This window comes from Mauremys reevesii, unplaced genomic scaffold, assembly GCF_016161935.1.
Source record: "Mauremys reevesii isolate NIE-2019 unplaced genomic scaffold, ASM1616193v1 Contig18, whole genome shotgun sequence".
Taxonomy (NCBI): Eukaryota; Metazoa; Chordata; order Testudines; family Geoemydidae; genus Mauremys; species Mauremys reevesii.
The window spans coordinates 693,882-707,521 of NW_024100804.1; the positions used below are offsets into that span (position 1 = coordinate 693,882).

At 62.7% G+C, this 13,640-nt stretch overlaps 1 protein-coding gene across 1 annotated transcript; it reads left to right on the forward strand.

The window, feature by feature from the left end:
• Nucleotides 1-313: 313 nt before the first annotated feature.
• LOC120393319 (antigen-presenting glycoprotein CD1d-like) lies at nucleotides 314-3,363 on the forward strand. The gene is made up of 6 exons (XM_039517857.1): nucleotides 314-459; nucleotides 692-970; nucleotides 1,588-1,869; nucleotides 2,212-2,518; nucleotides 2,802-2,891; nucleotides 2,972-3,363. The coding sequence occupies exons 1-6, from the start codon at nucleotides 411-413 to the stop codon at nucleotides 3,315-3,317; spliced, it is 1,353 nt and encodes a 450-aa protein (XP_039373791.1). The 5' UTR covers nucleotides 314-410; the 3' UTR covers nucleotides 3,318-3,363.
• The last annotated feature ends 10,277 nt before the right edge of the window (nucleotides 3,364-13,640 follow it).

Below are 13,640 nucleotides of genomic sequence, written 5' to 3' on the forward strand. Positions count from 1 at the left end.
GGCTCCCCATGGCCCCAGGGCGGCGCTGGGGGCTGGGCTGCAGGGGGGCAGCAGGGGGCTCTGCCCGGGCAGTCAGGGCTCCCTGTGGCCCCAGGGCGGCGCTAGGGGCCGGGCTGCAGGGGGGCAGCGGTACCCCAGGCTGGAGGAGATGGGGGTGTCTCACACACACTGAGCCTGGGACAGGGCCTGGTTCTGACCCTGCTGCTGGGACCCCCCTCCCGCGCTGCCCCCGCTCCCCGGCTCACCCTGCCTGATTGGCTCGGGGCTGGCAGCTGCCAGGACAGGTCTGCGCAGACACAGGCAGGGAGGCGTGTGCCCTGGGGCAGAGCCGAGAGAAATGAGCGACTCTGGGTCCCTCGTCCCGCTGCCCTGACACCCGCCAGAGCCCGGATCCCCCTTCCCCTGCCAGGATGCTGCTCCCTCTGCTGCTCCTCCCCTGGGCATGGGGGGCCCTGGCCGGTAAGTGGGGACCCCCCCTGCCCTTTTTGCTGCTGGGGTGGGGTGGGGCTGGTGGAAAGCCAGGGCCGGGGGGAGGGGAGCCCCACACGGGGCTAGTGACCCTTGCGGGGGTGAAGGAGAGGAGGGGGGCAGGTTAGGGGTCAGCAGGGAGACGCTGGAGCCCAGCAGACTCGTTAATCTCTCCCCACCCGCTTTGTTCTCCATTTGTTTTCTCTTACTTCCTGCCCGGCAGCCTCCCCCCCTCTCCCGCCAGGGACCGTCCCCCTCCGGGTGCTCCTCACCTCCCGGTTCCAGGGCGCCAGCTCTGCGCACATACAGGTGAAGGCCCTGCTGGGCGACCTGGAGACCCACTCCCTGGCCTGCAGCACCTGCGAGATCCGCTTCCTGCAGCCCTGGGCCCGGCAGGGCCTGACCCCAAAGCAGTGGCAGGACCTGGAGCTGGTGATCCATCGCTCCCTGGCCGACTTCCTCCTCACCGTGACCAGTATAGCCCAGCAGCAGGGAGTGGGCTGTGAGTATGGAGCAGTCTGAGGGGATCCCCCCCCCAAACCAGGGGTGCTGAGCACTGACACACTCACCACAGCCACTGAGTGTGTCATTGGGGGCGACACACCCAGTCCCTGGCCCTTGGGCTAATCGGAGCCGGCGTCCCCCAGAGGGGAAACACCCGTGTCCCATTCTCCAGCCAGGTCTGGGGCAGATTGTAGCTGCACTTCCTAGGGGGAAAGGCCCCGTGTCCCACTCCCTGAGCCGAGGCTCCTGGTCTTTCCTGGCACGTACCCTGAGCCTTGGAAAGCAGCTCGTTTGGGGGGGGCTCTGTATCTCAGCAACCCCGAGACCAAGAGACCCCCAATTTGCACCACAAGCTCTGCCTCAGGCCCCGATGTAACACAGCGATTTTCGAGCCAGTCGGACTATGCCCGTGAACCTCACAGCCCTTCGAACAACCAATTTACACAAATTGCAGCGCACCCTTAACTCCAGCCGGGGCCGCCCCACAATCCTGCCGCCATCTTGTGGCCAAACGTCCTCATTGCACCTGTCAGGCACCTTTACTGCCCGGTCTCTATTTCTGCCCCCCGGTAACCTCCGGACCCCGTCCTCGTCCCCCTGCCCTTCCCGTTCCAGACCCCTTTGTTACCCAGGCCTCCCTCGGCTGCGAGCTGCACCCCAACAGCACCTCGAGGGGATTCTATGACGCCGCGGCGAATGGCGAGGACGTCGTGAGCTTCGACGTGGACACGGGCACCTGGGTCGCTCGGTCGCGGGACAAGCGGGCGCTCTACGCCCGGGACCTTCTCAACTGGGATAAGAGCGCGTCCACCAGGCTCCAGTTTTTTTTTAGAATAACTTGCATCTATCTGCTCAATACGTTTGTCCAGCACGGGAAAGAGTCTCTGGAGAGGCAAGGTGAGGCTGGTCACCATTCCCCGCTCGCTGAGATGCAGCCACCTCTGGGGTGGGGCAGGGGGGCTGTTTATCCAGGGACCACTTGCCTGGTGTACAAATGCAGCTATAGCTGGGGTGCAGCACAGTAGTCATTTCACAGCCGCACCGCAGCGCCGTTTAGGACAGGAAGTGAAGGAGGTTCTGTCATCACTGGTAACTGCAGGGGGCAGAATTGGGGTCTGGCCAGGACAGCGGGGCCAAGGCCTGACCCCGGGGAGCGGAGCTGGGCTTGGCTAGTGAGTCCCTGAGGCTCAGGCTGAATCGTCCCCTCTCCCCCGCCCCGTCTCTCTCCTCCTGTCTCAGAGCGGCCGGTCGCCGTGGTGTTTGCCCGAGCGCCTCCCCCAGCCGGGACCCCCGCGCCGGTACTGCTGGTTTGCCGGGTCACCGGTTTCTACCCCCGGCCCGTCCGCGTGGCCTGGCTGCAGGACGGGGAGGAGGTGGTGCCGGGCTGGTGGCTGAACTCCAGCGGGATCCTGCCCAACGCGGACCTGACCTACCAGCTGCGCAGCTCCCTGGCCGTGGAGCCGGGCGCCGGGCACAGCTACGCCTGCCGGGTGCAGCACAGCAGCCTGGGGGGCCAGAGCCTGCTGATCCCCTGGGGTAGGTGCATGTCCCGGGGGGGGGGCGGTCGTGGTCTCTGGGGACTTTTCCTGCACGTCCTGAGTGGGACGGGGGTGGGCCCAGGCAGCGGGACTGGGGCGCAGGGAGGCAGAGGGGAGAGTTGGGCCATGGAGCTGGGGGAGCAGGATGGAGGAGCTGAGGGGGACGGGACAGGACTGGGATGCGGGAGCAGGGCGGGGGCTGAGGGGAGTGCGAATGGGACGCGGTGGGGAGAGCTCTGTAGAGTGTCCCCGGTCCCAGCCCGGCCCCCCCTGTTTTACAGAGCAGAGCAGGCCCTGGGGCCCCGGCCTGGCCGTGGGCATCACCCTGGGGGTTGTGGCCGTAGCCGCCGTGGCCGTGGTGCTGTGGCAGAGGAGACGCAGGTGAGTTCTCTCCCTCTCTGGGGTGGGGTTGGGGGGGCTGTTACACCCCCTAACCCATCCCCTCTGCTCTCTCCTTCCAGGGGCTGCCAGGACGTTAGACCAGGGGAGTCCAGAGCCTCAGAGGGTGGCACCGGCCCGGGCGTGGGGATCGGCCCCTCTCCTGGGGACATGGAACTCAGGGCTGGGTCTGTGCCCGGCTCCAGAGCTGAGGGCCCCGAGGGCAGGACTGGATCGGGGCCCTGGGAGATTGGGGCCCGGGGTGGGGGGTGGGATTCTCCTCCCTCTGGGACGTTCGGGGCACGTTGGACACTTGGGGGCGCCGTGGGATCGCTGGGATCCAGGAGCCGCAGGGAGCCGGCGCTGGCCTGTGCTGGTCAATACACCCTTCAGGGAGGGGCTGCCCAGCGGGCCCCCCCGGGGCTGTAGGAGCCAGGCCTGGGTGCAGGGGTCAGGCCCAGCTACGTACACAAAGGGGGGGGCGTGGGAGCCAGGACGCCTGGGTTCTATCCCTGGCACTGGGAGGGGAGTGGGTCTAGTCAGGGGCGGGACTCGTCTCCAGCACCACCAGGATCTGGAAGGTCCAGTCTCCGTTCTGGAGCAGTTCCGTGGACACCACCCCGGCCGTCTGCTCCTGCCCGTTCTTCAGCCACTGGATCTCGACCCCCCCGGGGTAAAACCCCGTCACCGAGCAAACCAGCAAGTGGGGCTGGGGCTCGGACCCCGATTTCATGGGGGAAACTTTCACCTTGGGACGAACTGGGGGGTCGGGAAGGGTGGGAAAGGGCCAGAGACAGAATGGGGCCCTGCTCTCATCCCCCTGGCCCCCCATCCCCTGGTGTGGAGGCAGGGCCCACGCCGGGGGGAGGGGAGGGGGGCAGGCAGTTTGGTGGCCAAAGAAGCCTGGCTCCCAGCCCCCCTGCTCTAACCCCTCTAGACCAGGGTGGGCAAACTATGGCCTGGGGCCGCATCTGGCTCTTCAGACGTTTTAATCCGGCCTTCGAGCTCCTGCCGGGGAGTGTGTGCCGTGGCCCCATGCGGCTCCCAGAAGCGGCGGCATGTCCTCCCTCCGGCTCCTACGTGTAGGGCCAGCCGGGGGCTCCGCACGCTGCCCCCGCCCCCAGCACTGCTCCTGGAGCTCCCATTGGCCAGCAACTGCGGCCATTGGGAGCTGCAGGGGCGGTGCCTGTGGACGGGGCAGCACGCAGAGCCTCCTGGCTGCGCCTCCACGTAGGAACCGGAGAGAGGACATGCCGCTGCTTCCGGGAGCTGCTTGAGGTAAGCGCTGCCTGGAGCCTGCACCCCTGATCCCCTCCCCATGTTCCAACCCCCTGCAGCCTGATCCCCTCCCTCTCTCCAAACCCCTCAGTCCCATCCTCTGGCACCCCAGAGCCCACCCCCTCCCACCTGCACCCCAATCCCTGCCCCAGCCCAGAGCCCCCTTCACTTTTGAACTCCTCATTTCTGGGCCCACCCCAGAGCCCACCCCCCCAGCTGGCGCCCGCACCCCTCCCGCATCCTAACCCCCGATTTCGTGAGCATTCATGGCCCACCCGCCAGACAATTTCCATACCCAGCTGTGGCCCTCGGGCCAAAAAGTTTGCCCACCCCTGCACTAGGCCCCACTCCCCTCCCAGTGCCACGATAGAACCCAGGCGTCCTGGCTCCCAGCCCCCAGCTGTAAGGTCTGAGGCCATTTTCTGCAGCCACATTAGCACAGCAAGAGAGACAGGGAGAGAGATCTCCTGTAAGAAGGCTCCTGTACTAATAAGATCCATCACCACCAGATACAGAAACAGATCTCAAGCTCATTAAAGAAAACGTTGTGTGATGGCGTCTGTCTGGCCAGAAGTCACCTACCAACGGTTGTGATTGTGAAATCTCTACCGCTTTCCTGTTTTTCCTGTACGGTCTCCACATCTCTCGTGTTTACCTGTCTGGTTCTGTCATTGTTCCTGTCGCTGCAGAATTAATTCTGCCAGTTTAAACCGGCTCCGGCGGAGGGGTCTGGCTGGGCAGAGAATTGCTCTGCAATATGTTAGGGTTGGTCAAAGGATCATTTTGTGAGGCTTGAGTACAATGGCTGGTTACGGTGCAGCTAAGCAGGACGCAAGCGTCTCTATAGAAACTGGGCTCAAAATTGGAAGTTCTTTGGCACCAGCTCCAGGACACGCCCCCCCAGATCAGAGCTGCCAGAGTTCAGCACCGTGCCGAGGGCCGCCCCTAGCGGGGTGCAGGGCCTGGGACACCCCCCTCTGCCCCAGGCCGTGCCTCCACTGCACCCCTCCTCCCAAACCCCGCCCCGCCTGCCCCCACTCCACCCCCATCCAATCAACACTGGTTCTCCACTGGTAACTCCCTTCTCGTCATGTGTCAGTATATTTACACCTGCATCCGTCGTTTTCACGCCCTGCAGCTGGAGAAGTGGGTTTTACCCACGAAAGCTGATGGCCAAATCAATCTGTTACTCTTTAGGGTGCCGCCGGACTCCTGCTTATTCCAGGACAGACTCAGAGGCACTTACAGGGTGGGGGCGGCCCAGTGTGACTCAGCAAGGATCTGTCTAGCAGCTGGAGGAAAGTATAACGGGGACAGTGACATCCCCACGTGGCCTCCTCCTCCTCCACCCCCAACTCAACACCTGGAAGAGCATCTGGAAGACAAAGACTTTCAACTACAGAGACTGTGTGACGAAGTGGGAATGTTCTTAAGGTTTTCTCTGAATACGGTGTGGGTGCCTCCGTGTCCCCTGTGCAGTTCGTAAGTCTCTAGGGGGTGGGATCAGGGGGTGGGATTGTTATTGTAGGGTTGCTGGGGAGCGCTGGTCTGTGAACAGGCTGGGTTGTTATTGTAGGGTTGCTGGGCAGCGCTGGGGCTGTGGACAGGCTGGGTTGTTATTGTAGGGTTGGGATTGTTGTGGAGCCCTGGAGGGCAGGTGTGATGGTGTCTGCACAGGGACTGACTGACACTCTGTCTCCTGGCCACTGCTGGCCTGGGCCCCTCCCCGGCAAGGGGCCAACGGAAGGGGTTGGGGACAAAGAGATCAGGTGCCTCCTGGCCCGGGGAAAGGGACAAAGGCCGGAGGAGGGGCTGGAGGGTGAGTCAGTTTGGAGCTGGCTGGGGAGATGGGGGGAGGCCCAGCACCGGGGTCTGGGCTCCCCACCCCCCAAGATGGACCCGGCTGAGGGGTCCTGTTGTCTGTACCTGAAAGCTCTGCTGGGGGCTGCGTCCTGTCGGCTAATAAACCTTCTGTGTCACTGGCTGGCTGAGAGTCACGTCTGACTGCGCAGTGGGGGGGCAGGACCCTGTGGCCCCCCCCAGGACCCCGCTGGGGCGGACTCGCTGTGGGAAGCGCACGGTGGGGCAGAGGATGCTGAATGCTCCAAGGAGAGACCCAGGAGGTGAAGCCGTGGGAGCTTCTTGCCCTGCAGACAGGCTGCTCCGAGGGAGAGGAGGCTCCCAGAGTCCTGCCTGGCTTGGTGGGGAGCAGCTCCAGAGCAGCGCCCCGGGACCGCGTCACAACTTTCATCTGGGGAGACTGGTCCTAGGCGGAGAAGGAAATTCCCCCTTTTACTAAGAACTGCAAAGGGCCTGAAACGGCCAGTTAGGTGAGAAAAAGACGGTTACTCACCGTAGTAACTGGTGTTCTTCGAGATGTGTTGCTCCTATCCATTCCAGTTAGGTGTGTGCGCCGCGCGTGCACGGCTCTCCGGAACTTTTTTCCCTAGCAACTCCGGTGGGCCGGCTGGCGCCCCCTGGAGTGGCGCCGCCATGGCCCCGGTTATATACCCCAGCCGGCCTGTCCGCTCCTCAGTTCCTTCTTTCCGGCTACTCCGACAGTGGGGAAGGAGGGCGGGATTGGAATGGATTGGAGCAACACATCTCGAAGAACAACAGTTACTACGGTGAGTAACCGTCTCTTCTTCTTCTTCGAGTGATTGCTCCTATGCATTCCATGTAGGTGATTCCCAAGCCTTACCTAGGCGGTGGGGTCGGAGTGAGATGTGGCAGAGTGTAAGACTGCTGAGCCGAAGGCTGCATCGTCTCTGGATTGCTGCACCAATGCGTAGTGGGAAGCGAAGGTGTGGACCGAAGACTAGGTGGCCGCTCTACAGATGTCCTGGATGGGAACATGGGCCAGGAAGGCGGCCGCCGAGGCTTGCGCTCTCGTTGAGTGCGCGGTGAGGTGGCTAGCTGGCACGCGAGCAAGCTCGTAGCATGTCCTAATACATGTCGTCACCCAGGAGGAAATCCGCTGCAAGGAGACCGGCTTGCCTTTCATGCGATCGGCAACCGCTACAAACAGCTGTGGCGAGCGCCGGAAGGGCTTCGTCCGCTCGATGTAAAAGGCAAGGGCCCTGCGGACGTCCAGGGTGTGAAGCTGTTGTTCCCGAGGCGAGGCGTGCGGCTTCGGGAAGAAGACCGGGAGGAAGATCTCCTGGTTGAGGTGGAAGGCCGACACCACCTTAGGGAGGAAGGCCGGGTGTGGTCGAAGCTGCACCTTGTCTCCGTGGAATACGGTGTATGGTGGGCCAACCGTTAATGCACGGAGCTCAGAGACTCGTCTTGCAGACGTAATTGCGACGAGGAAGGCCGTCTTCCAGGAGAGGTAGAGCAGAGAGCACGTGGCCAGGGGCTCGAAGGGCGGTCCCATAAGCTTGGCCAGAACGAGGTTTAAATCCCAGGTCGGGGCAGGACGCCGCACCGGCGGATACAAGCGGTCCAGGCCTTTAAGGAAGCAGGAAACCATCTGGTTAGCGAAGATGGAACGACCTCCCATGGATGGACGAAATGCGGACACTGCTGCCAGGTGCACCTTTAAGGAGGAGACCGCAAGACCTTCCTCCTTAAGGTACCAGAGGTAGTCCAGGATTGTAGGGATAGGGACTATGAAGGGATTGAGGCCGCGTCGGTCACACCAGAGCGCGAAACGCTTCCATTTCGCGAGGTAGGTGGAGCGAGTGGAAGGCTTTCTGCTCTCTAGCAGGACTTGCTGTACTGCCGCCGAACAGTCCCTCTCCGCGTGGGTCAACCACGCAGGCACCAAGCTGTAAGATGGAGGGACTGCAGGTTCGGATGGCGGAGTCTGCCGAAGTCCTGCGTGATGAGGTCCGGCCACAACGGAAGGGTCATGGGATCCTGAACGGAGAGCTCGAGCAGCAGGGTGTACCAGTGCTGCCGTGGCCAGGCCGGAGCGACGAGTATAAGGCGGGCCCTGTCCCTCCGAAGCTTGAGCAGCACCCGGTGTATGAGCGGGAAAGGAGGGAAGGCGTAGAGGAGGTGATCCGACCAGGAGCAGAGGAATGCGTCCGACAGGGAGCCTGGAGAGCGACCCTGGTACGAACAAAACTGGTGACACTTTCTGTTCTCTTTGGAGGCAAACAGGTCTATCTGGGGAAACCCCCACCTCCGGAAAATTGTGTGCACCACATCTGGGCGGAGGGACCACTCATGGGAGAGGAACGACCTGCTGAGATGGTCGGCCAGCATGTTCTGCACTCCTGGAAGAAAGGATGCTTCCAGGCGAATCGAGTGGGTCACGCAGAAGTCCCACAGGAGCATCGCTTTCTTGCAGAGCGGGGAGGAGCGGGCTCCGCCCTGCTTGTTCACATAGAACATCGCCGTCGTGTTGTCCGTGAACACCGCTACGCATCGGCCTTGCAGACGGGCGCGGAAGGTGTGGCACGCCAAGCGGATTGCTCGCAGCTCCCTGACGTTGATGTGGAGGGAGAGCTCCTGGGGCGACCAGAGACCCTGGGTGTGAAGGTCACCCAGGTGGGCCCCCCATCCCAACGCCGAGGCATCCGTGATCAGGGTGACGGATGGGTGAGGGGGGCGGAACGGAACCCCTGCACATACAACCTCTGGGTCCAGCCACCAGTTGAGGGAATTGAGGGTCGGTTTCGTGACCGTGACTACCATGTCTATGGAGTCGCGGTGCGGGTGGTACACTGACGCCAGCCAGGATTGAAATGGGCGAAGGCGCAGTCTCGCGTAGGCGGTGACGAACGTGCAGGACGCCATGTGACCCAGGAGGCGTAGGCAGGACCGAACTGTTGTAGTGGGAAAGGCCTGCAGGTCTCGGATGATGGAGACCATCGTCTGGTGCCGAGGTCGAGGGAGGCAGGCCCTGGCTACCGTGGAGTCGAGGACCGCTCCGATGAACTCCACTCTCTGCGATGGAGTCAAAGAGGACTTTTCGGCATTGACGAGAAGGCCCAGTACCCAAAACAGGGATAGTATTTCGGACATTTGATCTGCTACCAGTTGTCGGGATGGTCCACGAACCAGCCAGTCGTCGAGATACGGGTAGACGTGAATGAGACAACGGTGGAGGTCTGCAGCAACTACTGCCATGCACTTGGTGAAGACCCTCGGCACGGTGGACAGGCCGAAGGGTAGCACCGCAAACTGGTAGTGCGCGCTGTTGACCACGAAACGCAGGTAGCGTCGATGGGGAGGGTAGATCGCGATATGGAAGTACGCGTCCTTCATATCGAGGGTGGCAAACCAGTCTCCCGGATCCAGGGAGGGAATGATGGTCCCCAGGGTTACCATGCGAAATTTGAGCTTCACCAGGTACTTGTTGAGCTCCCGGAGGTCTAGTATAGGCCGGAGACCTCCTTTCGCCTTGGGGATGAGAAAATAACGGGAATAGAATCCCCTGCCCCGCCTGTCTTGCGGCACCTCCTCTATGGCACCCAAGCTCAACAGAGTCTCGACCTCTTGTAGGAGGAATTGCTCGTGAGAGGGGTCCCTGAAGAGGGACGGGGAGGGTGGGGGCGAAATAAACTGAAGGTGATACCCGTGCTGGATAGTATGAAGAACCCAGTTGTCCGTCGTTATTCGGGACCACGCCGGGAGGAAGTGAGAAAGGCGGTTGCAAAATAAACGGGAAGGATCCGGGGAAGAGACTGATGGGCCGTCCTCGGGCGTCCCGTCAAAACGCCTGCTTGGGCCCTTGCGGGGCCTTGGACGACGCCTGGGCCTTGTTGCCGGATGGCCTACGGCGGTTTAGACCGTTCCGCCGACTATTATACGGCCGCGATCTGGCCTGGGTAAAAGCCCGGTAGGGCTGTTGTTGCCAGAATGACCGCCTCTGGGTAGCCGGTGTGTGCATACCCAGAGTGCGAATAGCGATACGACCGTCCTTGAGGGTCTGAATGCTGGAGTCCGTTTTCTCCGAGAACAGACCGTGAGTCTCAAAGGGGAGGTCCTGTAGGGTATATTGCACCTCCGGTGGCAAGGTGGAGGACTGCAGCCAGGAGATGCGCCGCATGGTCACTCCTGAGGCCAAAGTTCTGGCCCCTGAGTCCGCCGAGTCCAGAGCAGCCTGGATGGAGGACCGGGAGGCTTTCCTGCCTCTTCGACGAGAGCGGAGAACTCCTGTCGGGAAGCCGTCGGGATCAGCTCCGAGAACTTAGTCAGAGACACGAAAATGTCGAAGGTGTAACGAGCCAGGAGGGCCAACTGGTTGGTAATCCGGAGCTGGAGACCCCCCGCCGAATACACCTTCCGGCCCAACAGGTCCATGCGCCTGGCGTCCTTGGACTTTGGCGCCGGGGCTGGCTGCCCATGCCTCTCGCGGTCATTAACAGACTGCACGACGAGGGAGTCCGGAGTGGGGTGGGTGTACAAATACTCGTAGCCGGTGGGGGGAACCGAGTACTTTCGTTCGACACCCCGTGCGGTAGGAGGGACGGACGCCAGTGACTGCCAGATGGTAGTGGCGTTCTTCTGGATAGTCCGGATGAACGGGAGGGCCACCCGCAGCGGGGGCTCCGCTCCGATCACCCTGGTTACTGGGTCGTCATCCACCGGGACCTCCGCCACCGGGAGGTCAATAGCCTTCGCCACTCTGCGAAGAAGGTCCTGGTGAGCCCGCAAGTCAATAGGAGGGGGGTCTGCTGTAGAAGCCCCCGCCACCGCCTCATCCGGTGAGGAAGATGAGGACAGAGTCTGGACCACCACATCTGCCGGTGGTTGCTGAGGAGGGTGGGAAGCTGTATCGTGCCCCAGATGCTCTGCGGGACCAGGTGGCGACAGGGCCTCACCCGGTGGTGATGGGGGAGGCCTGCTCACTGTGGCTTCTGGCACTCTGTGTTCAGCACCCGCGGGACGCGGGGGGAAAGGGAGCCCTTGGGGCTCGTGGTAGGCCCAGGGGACCCAAAAACCCCACTGCTGTGGACCCAGGTCCTGGTTTTGGGTGCCAGCCCGGAGATCTCTTCCGCTGCCCACCTGAGAGGCGACTGACGGCTGACGCGAAGGCCACGGGGGGGCAGAGGCGCTGATGGAGTGCGCCGTGGAAGGTGGCAGTTTGTCCCCGGACGGTGCCGAGGATCGGTGCCGACCGTCGCGGTGCCAGGATGGAGATCGGGACCGTCGAGTGCCTCGGTACCGGGAGCATGACCGCGACCTCGATCGACGGTGACGGGAGCGGCTTCGGGAGTTGCGGTGCCGAGAACGGTACCGGGAGCCAGACCTCCTACGGTACCGTCGGTCCGGTGACTGGGACCGTGAGCGTCGCTGGGAGTGCGACCGGTACCGCGATGCTGAGCGGTACCGGGACTGCGACCGGTGCCGAGACGGGGAGCGGTACCGAGACGTTGATCGGTGCCGGGATCGGGATCGACGAGACGGCGACCGTTGCCTGGATCGGGACCGGGTCCGAGGCTTGGAGCGTCGTCTATCCCGTCTGTCAGGGGTCAGGGGCCGCATCATTGCCGGCTTGCCCACCGACAGAACAGCCCACACTGGCGGTGCCAGGGGCTGGAGGCTCGGTGCCTCTGTGAGCTCGATGAGCTCTCTCGCCGTCGAGAAGGTCTCGGGCGTGGACGGGAGATGTAGCTCAACTGCGGTTGGCACTGGGGAGCAGGGAGGTACCGGACTCGATGGCTCTTGAGGTGCCGGAGTCAACGGAACCGTGCACGGCTTGTGCACTACCACAGCCGGTGCCGGAGGTGCCGGTGATGGCTGGGTAAGCTGTCCCGGAGCATGCGGCTTAGAAGCCGAGTGCGCCGTCTTCCGCTTCCTCGGGGGCGAGAGGGAACGGTGCCGGGACGTCGGTGCCATCTGCGAAGTCCGAGCAGTGTCAGTACCGGGGCGGCTCGGTGCCGCTGGAGCGCTGCGCGCCGAGGACGATTTCGGTGCCGCTGGGGACGGCGCGGGAGGTTGAAGTGCCACCTCCGTAAGGAGCTGCTTGAGGCGAGAGTCCCGCTCCTTTCTGGTGCGCGGCTTAAACGCCGTGCAGATCGGGCACTTATCTGTTCTGTGGGATTCCCCGAGGCAGCGCAGGCAGGAGTCGTGCGGGTCGCCCATGGGCATGTGCCGCTGGCAAGCCGCACAGGGCTTAAACCCCGGTGCCTTGGGCATGAGCCCGCACCGGTTGTGGAAGAAGAGGGGCTAAACCCCCCTAATTCCCTAACTATACTATAACTAACTAAAGTTATTCAACTAATCTAACAACTAAACTGAGTTAACCAACTATGTACACTGAAGAAATGGAGAAACGCTAGGGCTGTGGAGGTAAGGGAGCACTCCACTGTTCCTACTGGCCGTCACGGGCGGGAAGAAGGAACTGAGGAGCGGACGGGCCGGCTGGGGTATATATTCGGTGCCATGGCGGCGCCACTCCAGGGGGCGCCCAGCTGGCCCGCCGGAGTTGCTAGGCTAAAAATCTTCCGGAGAGCCGTGCACGCGCGGCGCACACCTGACTGGAATGCATGGGAGCAATCACTCGAAGAAGAACTGCTTGATTCGACTCTTGCTGAGTCTGTAGAATTTAGACTGCAAGTTTGTCTTTATTTCTTAGGTAACCAACTTTGAGCCCAATCTCTGCGTATAATCACTTACAATCTGGCTTTCTGGGGGTAACAAATCGGTGTTATCTTTTCCCTAAACCAGTGCGGTTTGGGGGAAGAGCTCAGAGAGTCTCAGCTCAGGTTACCAAGGGGTGTCGGTCACCCGGTCACTGCCCTTTGTCGATGTGGCAGATGAATTAACGCTGTTGCACGTCGAAGGGCGTCTCGAGCCGTGTCAGAGGGGGCAGTGCTGGGCTGCCAGGCTGGTGCCTCTCTGCGTATGGTGCATGAGTGGCTCCGGGAGCATTCAGGCAGTTTAGCTGGTGTGACGGGGCGGGACAGCCCCGCACTGGTACAGCAGGGGTTAACCCTTCTTTGCTAGCAGAGGAAGCCACGCCCAGGAAGCTCTGCTGGGCATGCTCCAACTGGCAGACCGGTATAAAAGCCTGCAGGTCTGCTCAGTCGGGGCTGGCCACCAGGGGAGAAGGACGCAGACCGTCAGCTCCTGCAGGAGGAGAGCCAGTGCGCCTGGACCGGGGCGTCAGCCGAGCAGAGGCCATACCAGCGACCCGGGGGGGGGGGCGCCTGCCGGGAGGGACCTACGGGGGCACCGCTCCCACAACGCCGACGTCCGGCCAGGCAGGGTAGGAAGTGACCCAGGAGATTGTCGAGACTGACAGCCTTAAAGCTGCAGTACCGCTCGGCGTGTTGCGGGCGGATCCCCGCCGAGCGGGCGGCAAGGAGAGCTTGCCACAATCAGGGCCCTGGGTCGGGGCTCGGTGGAGAGGGCGGGCCCGAGTCCCCCTACCCCACCCCTTAATACCCCGCTCCGAGGAGGGGGTTGTTGGACCCTGGCCGCTAGGCCGTGCTACCCCGCCCCGAAGGGGGGGGGGGTTATGGACTCTGGCCGCTAGGCCGCGCTACCCCGCCCCGAAGGGGGGGTTTATGGACT